The sequence below is a fragment of the Rhincodon typus genome, chromosome 33 (genome assembly GCF_021869965.1).
Source record: "Rhincodon typus isolate 14 chromosome 33, sRhiTyp1.1, whole genome shotgun sequence".
NCBI lineage: Eukaryota > Metazoa > Chordata > Chondrichthyes > Orectolobiformes > Rhincodontidae > Rhincodon > Rhincodon typus.
This window is the reverse complement of record NC_063364.1, coordinates 821,342-842,932: the sequence shown is the minus strand read 5'-3', so window position 1 is coordinate 842,932 and position 21,591 is coordinate 821,342. Positions and strand designations below refer to the sequence as shown.

The 21,591-nt window shown below is 41.6% G+C and overlaps 1 protein-coding gene across 1 annotated transcript in view; it reads left to right on the top strand.

Annotated features, from left to right (window-relative positions):
- Positions 1-60: 60 nt before the first annotated feature.
- Positions 61-21,591, top strand: part of LOC109924055 (pleckstrin homology domain-containing family O member 1-like) — a 50,342-nt gene continuing 28,811 nt past the window's right edge. The window contains exons 1-3 of the mRNA XM_048615975.1: positions 61-233; positions 328-453; positions 662-781. Of these exons, the coding sequence (XP_048471932.1) occupies positions 225-233; positions 328-453; positions 662-781 (255 nt within the window). The 5' untranslated portion in view covers positions 61-224. The remainder of the gene's footprint in view (positions 234-327; positions 454-661; positions 782-21,591) is intronic.

Genomic DNA, 21,591 nt, shown 5'->3' with positions numbered 1-21,591 from the left:
GACGTCGATCTAGGGGTGGTTCACTCCCCGCCCCCGCTCCCCATCCCCGAACCCCACCCCCCCCGTCTCTGTCCAACTCTATCCCCCTCCCCCCGCCTCTGTCCATCTCTCCCCCGCCCTGCTGCCGGAAGCCTCTCTGAGTCAGAGCGAGAGGAAGAGCTGAGCCCGGGCCGCCCCTCACAGGATGCTCGCGGCGCGGCCGGAGCAGAGAGCGAGCCGCCGGCATGGGAGAGGTGGGTGTGGGCCGGGGCCGGGGCCGGGGCCGGGGGTCGGGGTCGTTCAGCCGCACTAACCGCTGACTCTCTGTGTTTCTTCCCCCCCCCCCAGGATGGCGGCAGTCCGGGCCGGACAGGCTGGGTCCGCAAACAGTGCGGCCGATCACTGCTCGGGAGCAGCTGGAAGGAACGATTCATCCGCCTTCAGAGAGGCCGTCTCCTCATCTTCCAGCAGCAGGTGAGGATTGAGGTGGAGGGTAATTGGGATTACGGTAAAGAGAAGTGCAGCAGATAGATGGAAAGGTGAGACTGAAGGGACTGTTATGGCTGGGAGATGGTTGAGAGGGTATTTCCGGGATTACCGGCTGTGGGGCTCAGTATTGGTGTGTTTCCAGGGGTGGTTCAGGGTCGGTTTTCGCTCAGTAAGGGTTTTCCCCTCTTTACAGGATGATGCCCAATATGAAGAGATGGTGGAACTCGGGAAATACCAGCGATGCCAGGAAATCCGAGGATTTATGAAGAGGAACCAGTTTAGGCTGGTTCTGGTCCGTCGATCAGGGACAAAAGTGAGTTATTGATTGGGAATAGTATAAATTGGAGAGAGGGGTGTGTTACGTTGGGGTGCAGGTTATGTATGTCTCGGAGTGACTGCTAATCCTCGGTCAATATCTTTAGTGACTCCGCTAATCTTCGATTCTCTCTCTTGCTGTCCATTCAGTTTCTGTCCATTCAGACCAAACCCCCTCAAAATATATTAAGAAAATAGTCTAGACCCTAACATTTTCTTATTTTAAAGGTAAGGATTACGTTATGTTCTGATGTAATTCGATTGGTCAAACTACCAGACTTGAAACAAAACACATTTTATTCATACACTGTAGTCCAGACAAAATAAAAGTGAAGAATTGACTTAACTGACACTTTGCGTATAACACACAAGAACACTTTTCACTGTATTTTTAATATACATGTGACAATAAATCCTAATCTAATCATAGCTAACTTTCAAAATGCTTAAAATAATATCTATTAACTAATGCTAATTAACTGTTCCAATATAGTAACATCCTGTAAACACACTTTATTTTTATTTGTTTTGGGGCGGCATGGTGGCTCAGTGGTTAGCACTGTTGCCTCAGTGCCAGGGACCCAGTTTCAATTCCACCCTCGGGTGACTGCGTGGAGTTTGCACATTCTCCCTGTGTCTGCGAGGGTTTCCTCCCACAGTCCAAAGATGTGCAGGCTAGGTGGATTGGCCATGCTAAAGTCCAGGGATGCTTAGGTTAGGTTACTGCTTAGGGTTAGACATGGGAAATACAGGGGTAGGAGGATGGGTCTGGGTGGGATGCTCTTTGGAGGGGCGGTGTGGACTTGTTGGGCTGAACACTAGGGACTCTATGAACACCCTTGGCAAAGACAAATTCAGTAAAACAGATTGTCTCACATGGAGTTCTAGCAGTAGGAAGAGAAGCCCAACTTTTAGCTGTAACAGAAAGAGGAATAAGATCTTCCGCATCAAACTTCAAGATCCCAGCAACTACTGCTGAAGATTAAAACTAGAAAAAGTTCTGGTTCTGTGGGAGCTTAACCCCAGCCATTCAGATTGCTTCTCTTGTTCCAACTTTAAAAAAAAAACACTCCAAGTCCTCACAAGCTGTTTCATTTATTGGCTTTGGAGCAGACTGCTCAACACCTTTGTCTCAACCTATGTTCCTTAAATAAGAGGACAAAATACCTCTCTTAAAACCATTGTATCATCACACAGGCATATGTGTCAAGTGTCACTTCAAAATCTCCTCATTCTTCCCTTCATCCTTGCATTCTGCTTCTCCATCTCCATGCCTCCCAACTCTTTCCCTAGAAGCGACCTCAGGATGGTAACTTACTTTTATGGGGCCTGACTTCATAACCCATATGCTTTGACCTGTTACAATTTACTCCCGCCTTCAACTAAGCTCTTGTTGTGACCAAACTGGGAAGAGTGTGCTGACAATCATGCCCCATTTTTCAACAGATATCTCAAAGTGTGTAAATGGCAATTAGACTATCAAAATGCCTGAAGGACTTCTATTCAGGACAAACACACTTCACTCCAGGTTTTATCGTGAGCAGAGAATAACTATTTATTATTACACACACTACTTAGCAAATGGCAGAAAAAAGTAAGGATTTGTAACTGCTGCTAGCTATGAAGAGAGGTTGAGTAGATTAGGATTATTTACATTAGAAAGATGGAGGTTGTGGGTGGACCTGATTGAGGTCTACAAAATCATGAGAGGTATAGACAGGGTGGATAGCAAGAAGCTTTTTCCCAGAGTGGGAGATTCAGTTACTCGGGGTCATGATTTCAAGGTGAGAGGGGAAAAGTTTAAGGGAGATATGTGTGGAAAGTTCTTTACGCAGAGGGTGGTGGGTGCCTGGAACGCGTTGCCAGCGGAGGTGGTAGAGGCGGGCACGATAGCGTCATTTAAGATGTATCTAGACAGAAACATGAGTGGGCAGGGTACAGAGGGATACAGGTCAAAACCGGAAATGACACTAGTCACCAAAACGGAAAATAGGCAACAGGTTTAGATAGAGGATCTGGATCAGCACAGGCTTGGAGGGCCGAAGGGCCTGTTCCTGTGCTGTAATTTTCTTTGTTCTTTACTATGCAACTTAACTATAACCCTTCAAAAATTCCAGTTACACACATTCATTCACTATTAAGATAAACGAATTACAAATGGTTTGATACAGAAACTGGATCGAAAAATATAGAAAGGGTAAACTCGTTTCTGAAGATTACTAGTCCAGATTCCAAGGTGGATTAAATTGTGTCACATTGTCCTTTTGACTTTTCTCTTGATAACAGTGCTGTCTGTTGGGCGATGGAGTGTTTTTGCTTCAGTGGTTGATTGGGTGGACCTAGATCTTTTCTTGTGTAAGTTCTTTGTTTTAGGCTTTCTTGGTTTTTTGTGTTTTGGTGGACGCTTTCAGTTCGCAGGCTTTGGATGTTTCTCTGTCCTGCCTTGGTATTCTCTGCAGCACAATCAATCAGAGAGTTGTTGTCAGGCAGAATTTTCTGAATTTAAAAGACTCGATGTTACTCAGTCTCAAATTCTCTCTCCCTTACTGCTTCAAAAAGCAACATTGATTTGCATGGTCAATAATATGCAGCAAAATTGATTCTCAAGTTGGAAAACTATATGGATATTTAAAGTTTTGGCAAAGATCTGTAACTCAGGTTGAAGGTGAAGTTGTTGACTTGCTTGCCGAACTGGCTTGTTCTCGTTCAGGTGTTTCATCACTATGCTAGGTGACATCATCAGTGGAGCCTTTGATGAAATGATGTTATTCTACTCCGCTTGGAATTTTTACTGCCTGGTCCGTTTTGGTGACTAGTGTCATTTCCGGTTTTGTTCTGTATGGGTTTGTATATGGGGTCTAATTCTGTGTGTTTGTTGATTGCATTATGGGTGGAGAACCATGCCTCTAGGAATTCTTGTGCATGTCTACGTTTGGCTTGGGCTGCTATGGTTACCTTGTCTCAGTTAAACTGATGGCCTTCTTTATCTGAGTGTACTGATATTAAGGAGAGTTCGTCGTGCTGTTTTGCTGCTAGTTGATGGCCATGTATTCTGATGGCTAGTTTCCTTCCTGTCAGTCCAATGTAATATTTGTGGCAGTCATTGCATGGTATTTTGTAAACCACGTTTGATTCTGAATGGGGTCTTTAATCCTTGTAAGTGTTTGTCATAGAGTGGCTGTGGGCTTGTGGGCCACAATGATTCCTAGTGGTCTTAGGAGTCTTGTTGTCAGTTCTGATATGTTCTTGATGTAGGGCAGTGTGGCCAGTGTGTTAAGGCGTACTGTGTCCTCCTGTTGTTGTCTGTTTAGTAGGCATCTGTGGGTGAAGTTGCAGGGATAACTGTACATGGCGATTTTTTGTATGGTACTCTTCCTCTTTCCTGCGTAGCAGCAAAATGGCACGACAACCCTCCTTAATATCAGTACACTCAGACAATGAAGGCCATCAGTTTAACTGGGACAAGGTAACCATAGTAGCCGAAGCCAAACACAGACACACATGGGAATTCCTAGAGGCATAGTTCTCCACCCGTAATGCAATCAACAAACGTACAGAATTAGATCCTATATACAAACCTATACAGATCAAAACCAGAAATGACACTACTCACCATAATGGACCGGACAGTATAAATTCCAAGCGGAGTAGAATAACATCGCTTCATCAGAGGCTCCACTGATGATGTCATCTAGCATGGTGACAAAATGTCTGAACAAAAACAAGCCAGCTTGGTGAGCAAGTCAACAATCTCTCTATATGGATATTTCAGAAGAAGTCCACCTTCTATTTCAGTTTATAGTCCCAGATATAAAAATATATGATTTCTTATCCCATGCTGACCTCTCACCCATTGCTTTACAAATCCAACAACTTTTTTCACTCCTAGACCCTGTTTCAGATTCACCCAGTAATATACATTTTGCCATCAAGGACAATCAGCAATGTAAGAAAGTGAGATATATGACCCCTTGAACCTATTCTACCATTCAGTACAGTCATGGCTGGTCTTTGGCTTAAACACTACGTTCCTCCCCAATGCCCATATCCCTTGACTTACAGGGAGACCAAAATTCTGTCAAAACCCACCTTAAATGTGTTCAACGATGGAGCATCAAGAACGTTCGGTTCTAGAAAACTCCAAAGCTTCACCTTTGATTTAAGAAATTTCCCTATGTCCCTAAATTCACCAGAAAGCAGCAGATCTTCTCAGCATCTGCCCTGCCAAGACACTTCAGAAACAGTAATATTTCAATTAAGTGGTTTTTCAATTTTCTGATTTCCAGCAAATATAAGTCTGATTTATTCAGCCTTTCATCATGGGACAACACCTAATCCTAGGGACCAATTTTGTGAACCTTTGTAGTTCTGGTGCCAATGCAAATATATCCTTTTGTAGATATGGAGTTCAAAATGGCACACAGTACTCCAAGTTTCCAAGTACACCAAGATCTTGTGCAGTTGTGGCAAGATTTATTTACGTTTCAATCTGCTTGCAATAAAGAACATTTGCCTTCTTAAATGTCTGCTGTACCTGTATGTTAACTGTGTTCCTTGTAGTTCCTTGATCTTTAAGCATCAACATTTACAAGTCTCATGTCTTTCAAAAACTATTCTGCTCCCCACTAACTTAACCTATCTATAAGCAGTCCCTCTGTGACCTTCTCACAACTTACATTTCTACTTCACTTTGCATCTTAGCCAAATTCAAATGCATTACTCTGTCTCTTCATTTCAGTCATCGATATGTATCTAAATAGCTAAGGTCCCAGCAGCACTCTGTTAGATACAGACCGCAAACTTGAAATTACCTTTTTATGCCCACTATCTCCATCCTAAATGTTAACCAATCCTCTATCCATATTAATATGTTATTCCTACTCCATGATCTCCAAGATTGCCTATTTCTTTTTTATGTGATACCCTGTAAAACTTATTTTAGCGTCATGCCCCAATATCTACCCCTTCTAGTTGCATCCTTAAAAAAGCTAATAAGTGTAATGGGAACACCATTAAATCCAAGCACCCATCACACATAATTCGACTTGCATGTACTGTATTGCTGTTTATCCAATGGGACAGTATTCTAGAAATTCCTTTTTAATACCATCGCCACAAGAATTCAGCACTTTGGGAGATTGCCACCGGCACCTTTTTGAGGTGACTCTGAATAGTCAATGATGTCTCTTTTCTGATGCCACCCAGTAACAAATATACCAAATAATGCTAACTTCCTATGCTGTGCCTTGTAGACACACTTTTTCATAACAAAGCCACTTGTATCCTATCTCGCATGGTCCTCTCAGAAGCATGTTGACTCTTGCTGTCCATGACCTCACCATGTTCTGAAACCTCTTCAGCCTTGAATACCCCACCTAGCTTCCAAATTGCAATATGTGAACTTTTGCCTCATTGTTGCCCAATAGCCGTCTCACAGTTACTTCCCACAACCCCTGCTTCCTCTGGACTGCCTTCACCTGCGCCTCAAACTCATAGAGAGCTATCAAATTAGTCCAAACCTCATTGTTTTCCTTTTTTTCATCATGTAAATATTACATTTTCATATAAAACATACATGGAATGAACTTGGGTTGAATCAGTCTTTTCTATTAACTGTCCCTCTGCTATGGGAAACATTTTCTCTTTATTCACTCTGTAGAAACCCTTTTATCAGAACAATACTTAAGCTTCTCTGCTGTAAGGAGAACACTGCCTATTTATCCAGTCTTTCTCCATAACTGAAGTCCTCCGTCCTTGAATCATTCCAGAAAATTTCTTCTGCAAGCAATTCAAGTCTTTGACAATCTTCTTATAATGTCACCATAATTGGACATCCTACTTCATTTGAGGGTGCTCCTGTGTTTTATAAAGCTCTGCCATAACTTTAATGCTTTTGTACTCTGTTTGTAAAGCCTCTAAAGGTCCCTTATGCTTTTTTCAAAATCTCTGCTCAACTTGTTCTGTCACATTGAACAATTTGTGTACATAACCCCAAGAACATCTATTTCAACACATTATTTAAAATTGTACTATTTAAAGTTCAATGCAAGTCCTCGTTCTTCCTGGCAAGATTAATCAATTCATACATTTCTGTATTAAATTTCATGTGCCATGATTGTGCTGTTGTCATCAGTCTATTCGTGTTCTCTAGAAATCTGTTGCCACTCTCCTCGCTGTTAATATATTTTTGATTTTGTAACAACTACAAACTTTGAAATAATCTGTATATCAAATCCCTTGTCAATAATGTATATCAAAAAAGGAGTGGTCTTAAACCCAATCCATAGATGATACTACTGTATTCCTCTCTCCAGTCAGAAATGCGACAGTTCACCATTGCACTGCTGTCTCTCAGTCAACTTTGTGTTAATGCTGCCAATTCCCCTTTGGTTCATTGTGTATCAGTCTTGTTGACAAGCCCAACAAGGACTTTGTCAAATGTTTTTGAAAATGTACACACAGCATCAAGTGTACTGCCCTCATCAACTGTTAATACATCAAATAAATCGATCAGGTTTGTCGGAAGTGATTTGCCTTCAGCAAACATGTACTGACCTTCATTATTTGCCCATATTTTACAGTTTAGCCCTTCCCCTCTTATACACAGGAGTGTAATGGTTTCAATCTTCTTGACCCTCAAATCAAAGAAAAGTTGTACGATTGTGGCCTTTGCCATCTGTATCATTCCTTTTCGATTTTAATTGGCCTCAACCTTCCTTTGAAAACCCTTCTCTTTATGTGATTTTATAAATGACTTAGAGTCACAAAGATGTACAGCACAGAAACAGACCCTTTGGTCCAACTCATTCATGCCATGACTTCAGTATACCTTTTATGCTACCTGCTAATCTTTTCTTGTACATTCCCTCAGCCCCTTTTATTCCCCTTTTCAGTTCTCCCTGTACTTTCTATATTTTGCTTGGCTCTCTTTTGTATTATGAATATAACATTTATCATAATCATCTTTCCTCTATTTCATTTTAACGTCTTCACCTTTTGTCATTTGGGGAGTTCTTGTTTCGGATACCCATCTCCCTTCTGGGAATGTGTCTAGTCTGAACTAGCTCTTTTATAAAAGCTCCTTTTGTTCAATTAATTTTTTAACAATTTTTTTTGTTTCTAATGCACTTGATCAGATTTCTTTAAACTCATTGAAGTTAGTGCTGCTCCAGTTGTGTATTTGAATAGAAACATTGAGAAAGTTTACAGCACACAAGGAGATAGTCATGTACCATGCCTGTAGATCTAGAGGATTGCCAAATGCTATTTAGTTCCTGCTTTCCTTAACAGTTTGGGATAAGTTTCATCCAGACATGATGATTCAACCACTTTCAAAGTTACAAAACATCTTAATTTTTCCTCCTTCACTATGGTTATCCAACCCAACATTTTACATCCCTCAACTACAATGTCAACTTCATTCCTATCTTTTGTGAAAAGAGGCACAAAGTATTTGTTAAAAGCCATGCCCACGTCTTCTGCCTCCACACAAGTTACCTTTTTGGTCTCTATTTGTCTCTACTTTACAATCCACTTGCCAATCTGCTCCTTTTCTTGTGGTCAAAAACAACCACCTAATTATTTTAAACCCATTTTCCAGCAGTTGGCCTGTTGCCTTGTGTGCCTTAGCATCAAAACTACACGTCTGAGAACTTCTTAGATGTTATGAGGGTTTCTACCTCTTCCAACTATACAAGCAGTGAGTTCCAGATTCCCCACTATCCTCTGGTTAAAGTGTTTTCCATCTCCTTTAAACCTTTTGCTCCTTACCTTAAATCTATGTCCCCAGACATAGTTTTCACATCCCTCCTATAATATGGATTCCGGACTGCACACACTACTCTAGCTGTGGCCTAACCAACGTTTTATACAGTTCCAGCATAACCTCCCTGCTCTTAAACTCTGCCTCAACTGAGAAAGACAAGTGTCACATATACCTTATTTAACCACTTTATCCACATGTTGTCTAAGAGACTGGTGTACATGCACACAAAAGTCCCTCTGATCCGATTTCTAAGGGTCCTATTGTTCAGTGTATTCTCTTGCCTTGTGTATATCAATGGTGTGAAATTAGTTTTCAGCCACATTGTCAAAATTTGCATTTGTTGCATGTTGGCAGATCCCTATCAGAGTAGTTGTGAGAATTGTTTCCCTAGGTTTATTAGCAACAACCATGCAAATGCTGGACACACTATATGAACGTAAAGTCTAGATTCCCATTCTGTTTACAGCTGTCTTGTGATACACAAGGTCTCACTCGTACTGCAGCATCTCCTATCTGAGCATCTGGAATCACAACTCACTGGGACATTCAACTAAATAACTGATCCTCACACCCATAAAGTCTTTTGAACTACATACTATTGAGAAATGAAGCTGCAGCAGAACAGCACTTCACTCATGTGAAGAGCAACAAGATCTGTGGCATGCCAAGAATTACACAATGTCATTAAATGCTCTGTCTCTCCTCTATGGATTATGGCATTGTCTAATAGCCTAGTGAAGCATGTCAACTATTCCAGCATTCACCTGCATAGTACAGAAGATATTGCAGAAATGTTTGCTAATGATTCAAAAGATCAGCAAATCAAAAAGTATTAAAGAAATATTTCCTGAGAAATCAAATAACATGACTGTAGAGAGAACTTTAAACTAATTAGTGCAGCACGGTGACGAGCACTGCTGCCCCACAGCACCAGGGATCCGGGTTTGATTCCAGCCTTGGTGACTGTGCGAAGTTTGCGTGTTCTCCCAGTGTCTGTGTGGATTTCCTCCGGGTGCTACAGTTTCCTCCCACAGTGCAGGTTAGGTGGTTTGACCATGCTAAATTGCCCATAGTGTACAGGGGTGTGCAAGCTGTATGGATTAGTCATGGGAAATATAGGGTTGCAGGGATAGGGTAGGTCTGGGTGGGTTGCTGTTCAGAGGGTTAGTGTGACCTTGATGGGCCGAATGGCCTGCTTCCACACTGTAGGAATTCTATGATTCTAATTAGATGGGAGAGTTGAGTTCTGTAGAGGGAATATTTAGGCTAACATAAAAGGATAACAATGTTACAAAGGTAACATTGCTGGGCAGCTATTTCCGTAATGAAACCCAGAGTGGAACAGGAGGGACGTACAAGCATAAATAAACACCGTGAATGGGATAAAAGTGGGGAGTGGAGGAGAAAAAGACAGAATTAATGGCTGTTTGCTTAAATGAATGTAGTATTCAGAACAAAATAAATTAATAAATAAACAGAGATTATAGCCATTATAGAAGAATAATTGCAAGGAGATCACAACTGGGGACTAAATATTCACAGATATGTGACTTTTTGAATGGGCTAACAGGAAGGAAAATGTGGTGGGTAGCTTTGGTAGTATGGGATAGAATAAGTATAATAGTAAGAAATGATCTTGGAACGAAGTATGCAGGATCCATGTGGGTATGTCCGTATATATAAGAAATACCAAGAGGAAGAAGACACTCGGGAGAAGAGTCTACAGGCGTCCTAACCATACTATAGGACAAAGAATAAATTTTGAGATAATGAAGGCATGTAAAAAAATGTCTAGACATTAATCATATGTGACTTTAATCTTCATATAGATTGGAAAAATCAAATTGGCAGAGGTGGCCACAAGGAAGAATTCATTGAGTGTATTTGGGACAGAATAATTCTCAGAATAACATGTTGTGGATCCAAACAGAGATCAGACTATTTTTGATCTGGTAATGTGTAACAGGACAGCTAAAATAGTTGATCTTGGAGTAAACAATCCCTTAAACAGTGACCATAACATGGTAGAATTTAACATTCAGTTTGAGTGTGAGAAGCTTGGACCTGAAACAACTGTGCTAAACCTAAATAAGGTTGATTACAAAAGGAATGAGGGTACAGTGAATGGAATGGTTGGGAAAGGAGTTATTAGTTGAGGGTTGATGAACAATGGCATTGGGGTGGCACAGTGGCTCAGTGGTTAGTACTGCTGCCCCACAGCATCGGGGATTGGGGTGTGATTCCACTCTTAGGTTATTGTGTAGAATTTGCACATTCTCCATATGTCTGTAAGGGTTTCCTCCAGGTGCTCCTGTCTCCTCCCACAGTCCAAGATTTGCAGGCTAGGTGGATTGGCCATGCTAAATTGCCCATAGTGTCCAGGGATATGCTGGCTAGGGGGATTAGCCATGGGAAATGCAGCGTTATAGGGATAGGGTGGGTCTGGGTGGGATCCTCTTTGGAGGGTCGGTGTGGACTCGATCGGCTGAATGGCCTGTTTCAACACTGTAGGGATTCTATGATACATTTAAGAAAGTAGTTTTTGAGCAAGAGTAAGGAAGAAGAATCCTAGGAAAGGGCAACATATATAACGACCACTAAACAAAAAAATACAATGGACTAATGACCAGTAAAGTTCTTGGGCCTGATGGGCTGCAACTTAGGATACTCAAAGGAGCAGTTACAGAGTTACTGGATATACTGATAGTAATCTTCAAAGACTCATTAGATTTTGGAAAATCCCACAGGATTGGAAACTGTCAATGTAACACCCTTATTCAAAAAGGTTTTGAGACAAAAACTATAGGCCAGTTAGCTTACCATCTGTCATTAGGAAGATGTTAGATTTATGTTAAAGGATGTAACAGCAAAACATTTAAAAATGTGTAATATAATCAAGCAGAGGCAAGTGAATGTATTATTACTGAGTTTGCTGATGTCACAAAAATGGGTGGGAGACAAGTGGTGAAGGTGACACAAAGAGTCCACAGAGTAAAACAGTTAGAGATGGGTTACATGCATGGGTACAAACTTGGCGGATGGAATATCATGTTTAAAAAATGAGAGGTTATGCACTTTGGCGAGGAGAAGAGAGAATCTGAGCATTACATAACTGGAGAATGGTTGCAGAAAACTGCAGCATAGAGAGATTTGGGGGTCCTCATGTATGAATTGCCAAATCTAGCATCCAAGCTCAGTGGTTAATAGGGAAATCAAATGGAATGTTGGCCTTTATTTCAAGGGAATAGAGTACAAAAATAGGTAAATATTTCTAAAACTAGTTAGATCCCACCTAGAATACTGTGAATATCAATCCCTTTTAAAGGAAGATATACTGACATTGGAGGCAGTTCAGAGGATGTTCACTGGGTTGACTCTGGGTATGGAGGGGTTTTCGTACGAGAAGAGATTGAGTGGGTTGTATCTGTACTCATTGGAATTTAAAAGAACAAGAGTGACTTATTGAAACATATAAGATTCTTAGAGGGCTTGACCGGATAGATGAGGAGAGGTTGTTTCACCTGTGGGAGAATCTAGGATCAGAGGGAATAACCTCAGTAAGGAGTCATCCATTTAAGAGATGAGCAATTTCATATTTCAGATGGTAGTGAATCAGTGGATTCTTTATTGCAAAGAACCAATGGAGCTGAGATAGACAGATGTTTAGTCGTTAAGGCAATCAAGGACTATATAGGCAGAAAAGTTGAGTTAAGAATTTGTCAGATCAGCTATGATCTCATTGAATAGTGGAGCAGATTCAATGGACTGAATAGCTTATTTCTGCTTCCATGTCTTATGGTCTGACTTTGTCTTCATAGGAATAGGAGTAGACCATTCAAATCTTCAAATCACTGTTCAGTCAGACTACAGTTAATTTTTTTAACCACATTCCATTTCCTTGTTATTCCTTGATGTCTTTACCTCACAAATCTGTTGACCTCAGCATCTTTACTGAGAAATATTTCGTTAACCCCAGTCTCCGTTGGCTTTTGAGAAGAGAGTTCCAAATTTCCAAAACCCTTCCTGATTTGACTGCTGAATCTTAGTTCTGATTGAAGGTTATGAGCCCTTGTTTTAGATTCTCCCATTGCAATAAATTCTGGCTGTTTACCCAATCAAATCCTTTCAAATGTTTGATTTAATCATTCTTGGAGAAAACAAATCAAGCTTATGCAATCTATCTCTATTAAATCCTTTTAAACCTTGATTATCATCCTGGAGTTTCTGGATATGTTGTATCATCTTTCCTGATGTGTGGCCTAAAGATCTGAATACAGTTCTTCAGAACCACTTAATTTATCTTTGTAAGAAAATCCCTCCGTACCCAAAGTCAACCATGTGAACAGTCTGTGGGCTGCCTCCAATGCTGTATGTCTTCCTTTAAAATAAACCAATATTCACAGTATTCTAGGTAGGGTCTAACTAGTCTTAGAAATATTTGCCTATTTTTGAGGTCTGACCGAGGCTGTGTACAGCTGCAAGATCACCTCCTCGCCTCGACATGCCAGTTTTCTTATGTTAATATTCTATTTGCCTTTTAATTATATTTCCACTGACTCTTACTGATTTGTTTTCATGGATGTGTGACTTTGACACAATGTCCACATATCTTCATTTTCCAGACTTCCTAATTTGTCACTTCTTAGAAAGTACACCACTTTGTCTTCCCTGGATCAGAAGTGGATAACTTGGTGCTTGACCAGTTAGCACCATCTGCTACACTAATTTTATCTATATACCACAGTAACTCCATACTCGAATCTACACAACTCGTTCTGTCTCCGAAGTTAGTGTCATCTGAAACCTTGTACACACAACATTTCTTAATCCAAGTTACTGATGAATACAGTTCCAGCATAAATTCCAGGGGAAAAACAATTGTCATATTCTGTCAGTCAAAACATAAATTATTCATTCATTCCTTTTCTCTGTCTCCTAGCTCTCAAATATATTCTAATCATAATACCATAAGAAACATGAACAGGAGTAGGCCTTTTGGTCCCTCAAGCCTGTTCTACCATTCCAGTAGGATCCCGACATTCCTCACTTGCACTTTCCTATTGATTGCGCTATTGATGAAGAGTGTATCTATCTCAGCTTTAAATATACAGAAAAACTCTGCCCCACAGCTCTTTGTGGCAAGGACTGCCAAAGACACTCAACCCGCTGGGAGAAGGAATCTCTCCTCATCTCAGTCTTAAATTAGCATCCCTTTATTCTGAGACTGCTATAAGATTGTCTCCAAATTCAGTGTGATTTCAATTTCCTTCTAATTTCTTGTAACTTAGCAAAAACCTTCTGCACATCCATACAGGGAATATCCATTTTGTCATCTTTTACTTAGAGTGGAAGCCATTGGATCCTGGAATACTATCTAATTTACGATTCATTATTTTCTCTAATTCTTTTTTTTTAATCTTATATTCCAGCCAATCAGTTTCTCCTCTTAATTTAGTTTTAGTTTCCATCCAATTGATGGTAATTTGCCTCTTGCAGTGCAGACAATTGCAAATTGCTCATTTACAACAAGTCTGTAATTTCGTTAGATATTTTCAAATAAATCTTCTCGGAGATAATAATGTATACCTCTGGTGCTGATGGGACTTGAAACCGGGTCTCTTCAGCTAGAGGCATGTAATGTTCTTTGATATGACCAAATCAACCTGTTCAGAAATATTATAACACATCTCTGGATGTGTGGGTATCTCAGAGGCAGAGACACTACCACTGCATGTCAAGATCCCCTGTAATTTACTTACGGTCTTTAGATAGCTTTGAAACAACCTGAACCTGAATTATTAGTATATTCCTTTGGAGCAGGTGGGACTTGAATGCAGACATCCTAGGTTAGAGCTCAGGATTCCAGAATGACACACAATACTCTAGCTGTGGCCTGACCGACATTTTGTACAGTTCCAGTTCCCTGTTCTAAACTCTACGCCTTGATTAGTAAAGGCAAGTATGCCTTCAGAACCACTTTAATCACCTGTCCTGATACCTTAAGGAACGGATGTACATGCACACCAAAGTCATTTTGATCCACAGTGCTTCCCAGGGTCCTGCCATTCATCATACATCCCCTTGCCTAGTTTGTCCTGCTCAAGTGAATCACCTCACATTTATCCAGTTTGAATTCCATTTGCCACTGATCAGCCCATCTGACCAGCCCATCTGATCCTCTTGAAATCTAAGGTTATCCTCACTATTTACCACACCTTCAATATTTGTATCATCTGTGAACTTACCGATCACCCCTCCTAAATTCAAGTCTAGATAATTATATAAAGCACAAACAGCAAGGGCCCCAACACTAACTCCTGTGGGATCCCACTGGACATAGACTTCCAGTTGGAAACAAAGTCCTCGCCCTCTGCTTCCTGCCACTCAGCTAATTGTGGATCCATTTTCCCAAATTTCCTAGGATTCCATGGGCTCTTTGCTTTCAATCTCCCATGCGGGATCTTATCAAAAGCCTTGCTGAAGTCCCCAAATAGATTACATCAAAAACGTTGCCTTCATCCACATACCTGGTCACCTTTTTGGAAAATTCAATCAAGTTGATCAGACATGACATAGCCTTAACAAAACTATTCTGACTGTTCTTGGTTAATCCTTGCCTTTCCATATGCAGATTAATTTTGTCACTCAGAATTGCTTAGAATAGTTTTGCAAGCACCAGTGTTAGACTGACTGGCCTGTAGTCTCCTTGTTTATCCCTTTTTGAATAACAGTGCCATTGGCTATCTTCCAGCCCTCTGGCACCTGTATTGTGGCCAGAGAGCAATTGAAAATTTTTGCAAAAACCCCTGCTATTTCCTCCCTTGCGTCACTCGAAAACCTGGGATACGTTTCATCTGGCCCTGGAAGTTTATCTGCTTTTAAGTCTGTTACAGCACTCAGAACCTCCACTCTTTCTATGGTAATTAATTTAATTGTATCATAGGCCTTCTCTCTGATTTCTATACCCATGTCACCCTTCTCACTCGTGAACACTAGTGTGTGTAGAAGTGTTTAAAAATTTCACTCAAGCAATTACATTTAAGACTGTTTCTTGTCTAATTTTTAAACTACATCCTACACTGAGCAATGAGAGAAAATAGAATCTCTAACTCAAAATACTTCAATCAAGTCACCCATTAATCTTTTACATTCCAGGAAATTGAACTAAAGTTTGTGATATCCCTCCTTTATAATTGAATCCAAGGAGTCCTGATATCATTCTGCAAAATTCACACTGCATTCCCTCCAATGATTCAACTCTTAAGGAATTGAACATTAGCTTTAACTAGGTAGGAGCAAATTACTGCAGACACTGGAATATGTACGGAAAGCAAAAAATTGCTGGAAATCACAGTGGGTTAGAGAGAACAAGCTAACATGATTGTTCTTCAGCGTTAACATGAAGTGTGGAGGGGGAAGCATTTATACAATGGTTGTGGGGGGTAGAGTGCCGGGGAGAAAGGGTGTAGGTAGTACAGATTAAGAAATTGAATTGAATTGCAGAACAATGGTGCGTCTAACTGCCGAACTGGAAAGAACAGACAGTCCCGTTGGACTTGGGGGGAGGGGAGAGAGGACATGGTGACAGAGAATGTAACAAGTAGAGCTAAAAGAAAGGGAGTGGAAGTGGATTCACAATCTGAAGGTGTGGAACTTGATGTAAATTCTAGAAGGTTGTAAAGTGCCTGGTCCTTTCTTTTAGCTCTACTTGTTATGGGTGTGCGAGCAGGACGCCGAGTTAAAATGACGGGCTACTCAGAGTCATGCTTGCTCACAGACCGGGGTATTTTGCAAAGCCAGTCTGCGTTTGGTTTCTCCAATGTAGAGTAGGCCACATTGGGTGCAGCGAATGCAGTACACCAGATTGGAGGAAGTACAGATGAAATGCTGCTTCACCTGGAAAGACTGTTTAGGCCCTTGGATGGTGAGCAGGGAGAAAGTGAAGGGGCAGGTGTTGCACTTTCTGTGGTTACTTGGGAAGGTGCGTGGGAAGAGGGAGTCGTGTTGGTGATCGAGGAATAGACTAGGGTGTCCCGGAGGAAATTATCCCTACAAAATGCAGGCGGGTAGTGAGGGGTAGATGTGTTTGGTGGTGGTGTTCTGCTGGAGTTGTCTGAAATGGTAGAGAAAGCTCCTTTGAATGAGGAGGTTGTTAGGATGAAAATTGAGGACAAAGGGGACCCAATAGTACTGTTGAACAGCGAAAGCACTGTAGATAGATCAAATGCGGTTGAGGGCCCTGTCAACTGCAGTGGGTGGGAAACCATGGTTATGGAAGAAGTAAGCTGTGGCATCATCCAAACAGACACGATGTAGGTGAAGAAACTAGGAGAATGGGGTGGAATCCTTGACGGACGTGGGGTGTGAAGAGCTGTAGTAAAGGTAGCTATTGGAGTCAGTGGCTTTGTAGCTGATGGCAGTGAACAGTTTATGGAGATGGCGGTGTCGAGGAAATGAAAGGAAGTGTTGGAGACGGACCATATGAAAGTTATACAGGGATGGCAATTGGAGGCAAATGAACAAATTTTTCAAGGTCCAGAAGAGATGATGAAGTGGCACCAAAACAGTTGTCGATGTATCGAAAAAGGAGTTATGGAAGGGTCCAGTCTTGACTGAACCAAGGATTGTTCCACATACCCCTAAAGAGACAGCATAGCTGGAATCCATGCGGGTGCCCATAGCCACTCTTTTGACCTGACAGAAGTGAAATGAGTCAAAGAAGAAATTGTCCAGTGAGAGAACAAAGCCAAGCGGAGGAGAGTGGCGGTGGACAGGGTTGTTCAGGCCTCTGGTCAAGGTAGAAGCCGAAAGCTCTCAGGCCATCCTGGTGGAGAATGGAGGTTTGGAGGGATTGGACATCCATGGTGGAGAGGAGGCAGTTGGGGCCAGGGAACTGGAAATTGTCAATATGGTGGAGGGCATCAGAGGAATCATGGATGCAGGTGGGGAGGCTCTGGACAAGAGGAGAGGATGGATTCAAGGTAGGAGGAAATGAGCTTGGTGAGGCAGAAACAGGCTGTTTTATGATGGGCCTACCGGGGCCATCTGGTTTGTGGACTTTGGGAAGGAAGTAGAAGCGGGCTGTCCGGGCTTGGGAGACTATAAATTGGAGGCAGAGGGGAGATGATCTCCAGCTTGTCCGTCCTTGGCATGCTGCAATGCTCCAGCGAATCACAGAGCAAACTGGATGAGCAACATCTCATTTTCAGCAGGCACTTGACAACCTTCTGGACTTTACATTGAATTCAACACCTTCAGATTATGAACCCACTCCCATTCCTTCTCTTTCTTTTAGCTTTACTTGTTATGTTCTCCGTCACCATGGCCTCTCTCCCTTCCCCCAAGTCCAATGGGACTGTCTGTTCTTTCCAGTTCAGCAGTTAGACACACCATTGTTCTGCCATTCTTCAATTCAATTTCTTAATCTGCACTGTCTATACCCTTTTCTTCGCCAGCATTCTACCTCCCCACTATTGCATAAATGCTGCCTTCTTCACACTTCATGTCAGCTCTGATGAAGAGTCATCTGGACTAGAAACATTAGCTTGCTGTCTCCACAGATGCTTCCTGACCCGTTGTGATTTCCAGCATTTTTTGTTTTCAGATCAGCTTTATCTAGTAGTTTCTTATTAAGCACTTTCTCAAATACCTTTTGAAAATTCTTGTGACATCTACATCCCTGTTCACTATTTCAGTCACCTCTTAAAAAAAACATCAAGCAGATTCATTTGGCGAGACCTAGCCTTTACAAATCTATTCTGGCTCTGCCTAATCAGCTGAACATTTCAAGGTGTTCAGTCACCTTGATCTTAATTATAGACAGGTAATTTCCTGATAGCATAGATTAGGTTAACTGCTACTGATAATTCTCTAGTTAATAATATCTTTCTTAAATAACTTGGTGATATACAAGTTTTAAAGTGAAAGAAATAAAGAAAACATTGGAAAAGTGTCACTATGCCATCTGTACTGTTCTTATCCACTTCCTTTAAAAACTTGGAATGGAAAACATCTGATCTTGAGGAGTTATCACTATTAAAGTGCCTTTGTTTTTTTCAGTTATTTACTCCCATCAACACCAGTGAGCCCATGATTCCATAACCTTTTCCTTGAAGTCTCCAGTGTGCTGACATCTTCCATTTACTGTAAAAACTAATGACAATGCAGAAAAAGAACAATATAGCATAGGAACAGGCCCTTTGACCCACCATGTCTGTGTCAACTATGATGCCATTCTAAACTAATCCCATCTGCCTGTACAAGGCCCATATATCCCTAAAAACTGAAAGAACAGCAGATGCTGTAAATCAGAAACAGAAACAGAAATTGCTGGAAAAGCTCAGCTGGTCTGGCAGCATCTGTGAAGAGAAATCATTATGGGCCTGGTGACCCGTTCTCAGAACTGTGTTCCCTGCCTCTTCATGTGTCTGTCTAAATGTCTGTTAAATGTTGCTTTCCAATCTGCTAACACCTCCCTGGGTACCTACCACCCTCGCACATCTCCTTTAAACTCACCCCCCTCTCACCTTAAACCTATGCCTCATAGTATTTGACATTTCACTGTGGGAAAAAGACTCTTGACTATCCACTCTATGCATGCCTCTCAAAACACTATGTACTGCTATCAGGTTGTCCTTCAAGCATCCCGACACTCTAGCAAAAACAATACAGGTTTATATAAGACAACAAGGTGCAGAGCTGGATGAACACAGCAGATGAAGGGTCTAGGCCCGAAACGTCAGCCTTTTTGCTCCTATGATGCTGCTTGGCCTGCTGTGTTCATCCAGCTCTGCACCTTGTTGTCTCGGATTCTCCAGCATCTGCAGTTCCTACTGTCTCAGGTTTATATAACCTCTCCTTGCAGCTAATATACTCTGATCCAGGCAACATCCTGGTAAACCTCTTTTGTACCCTCACCACAGCCTTCACGTCTTTCCTACAGTGTGGTGACCAGAATTGCATGCAATCCTCCAAATGTGACCTAACTGAAGTCTTACACAAATGCAACATGATTTGCCAACTTACTCTCAATGCTCCAGCCGATGAAGGCAAGCATGCTGCACGCCTTCTTTACCACTTATAAGTCATCCAACTGTTACTGTATCTTAATTGTACTCAATCCTCATTCCAAATTCAGAAGTCACATGACACTAACTTATAGTCCAACAGGTTTATTTGAAATCACAAGCTGTTGGAGCGCGGCCATTTCGTCAGGTGCAGTGAGAGAGGAGAGCACACAGACACAGAGTTTATAGGCAGAAAGATCAAAAGCTGATACAACTTGTGTGAGTGGAGTGTCAGATAATTAGTCTCTGCAGGTGACCAAGAGTGTTGGACGGCAAGTAAAATGTTTATAAAGTCAATGTCAGTACTATGCTGTCATGGCAATCAGGCAGAGTGATAGGATTATACAAAAAGTGACATTTCAGACCAGACACTGAACGGTAGGTGTGAGGCCTTATTTAGAATCTGTCTCAGAGTTTTAACCTGGAATCAGGCTAGTTTTATTCCAAAAGCGGGATTTTATACGATGCCCCATTGACTGACTATGATTGCAAATAGTGTGTTTTTTGACAAACTAGAATGTACCTGCAAATAAGCAAATATCTTTGATGAAATGATTAGCGCATAGATTTATGTGTGTATGAGAAAGAGTGTAATAAGTAATTCAAAAGTGTACCAACTAATTAAGGTAGAGAGATCATAATTTATCAAGGTGATGCTGTCAAAACAGGAAAGTAAGGAAGATTTAACAGATATAGAACAGTATGGTGGGGGTCACCTGTAGCGTGACATGAACCCAAGACCACGGTTGAGGCCGTCTTCATGGGTATGGAACTTGGCTATCAGTCTCAGCTGAGCAATTCTGCCTCATTGTCTATCTTGGAGTCTGCCTTGGAGGACGCTTACCTGAAGATCGTAGGCTGAATGCCCTTGACTGCTGACGTGTTCCCCAACTGGGGGGGGACTGGCGATTGTTGCGCGGTGTCCATTCATCTGTTGTCGTAGCATCTGCATGGTCTCGCCAATATACCATTCCTCTAAATCACACGCGCGCGCTCTGTCACACGCATGTGCTCTCACACTCCCTGTCTCTCTCACTCACTCACTTACTCTCTCAAGCGCGTGCACATACTCACAAATCTATGGGGTGAATCATTTTCATCCAAGATGTTTGTTTATTTGCAGATACATTCTATTTTGATTAAAAAACAAACCATTTGCAATCACAGTCAGTCTTCCTCCGGTGCCACTTTTTTTTGTGTGGGACCTGGTTTCCCATGTTGGCCATAAGCAAAACTTAAGCCAGCATTTCCTTCCATTGGTATCAATGTGAATTGTCTTTGCCAGATTGTTTTGCTTATGAGCGTTTTGATCTTTGGCTCTTTGATAATACGATACATTTCTACTTGCCTTGCATTCAGTGCATAAGCAACAATGGAGATACTGATAAGGATCTATTTTATTCCATGAGTGAAAATGGTTGTGAAACAAGTAAGAACTGCGTTGAGTACTGAGCTGGTCATTTCTTCCAACTCTCGTCTCTGCTCATGATCCCCAAGCTAATCCTGTCAGATGTCAAGATAATTCAGTGACATACTGCTCTACGCTTCCACTAACCGGATATTACAAAACAGATGTTTTCGCAGATATTGGCCTTCAGAGGGTTTAATTAGCTTTCCCTTTGCAGGCAGTGTAAACCATTATATTGCTGTGCTTCTGTAGTTCTGCTGAATTTCTACGAATACATTCCTTTCTGCCAAGGACAAAATAATCATATGTAGCTATTGTACTTAACTGTGAAGAAGAGTGTAACCTTGACCAGTGATTATCATCACAGTTACAGCCAGTCCAAACGTTCTAATTCTGATACTGAGGGAGGAAATGGGTCCAATTTTCAACTCTTGCTGTTTGTTCAGTATATATTACTGTCTGTATCTACCTTCCATAACCCTTCCCCCGCTCACTCCCCTTTCCCCCTCCCTCTTGCTGTCCCTCCCACCCACTTTCTCTCCCACCCACTTTCTCTCCCACCCACTTTC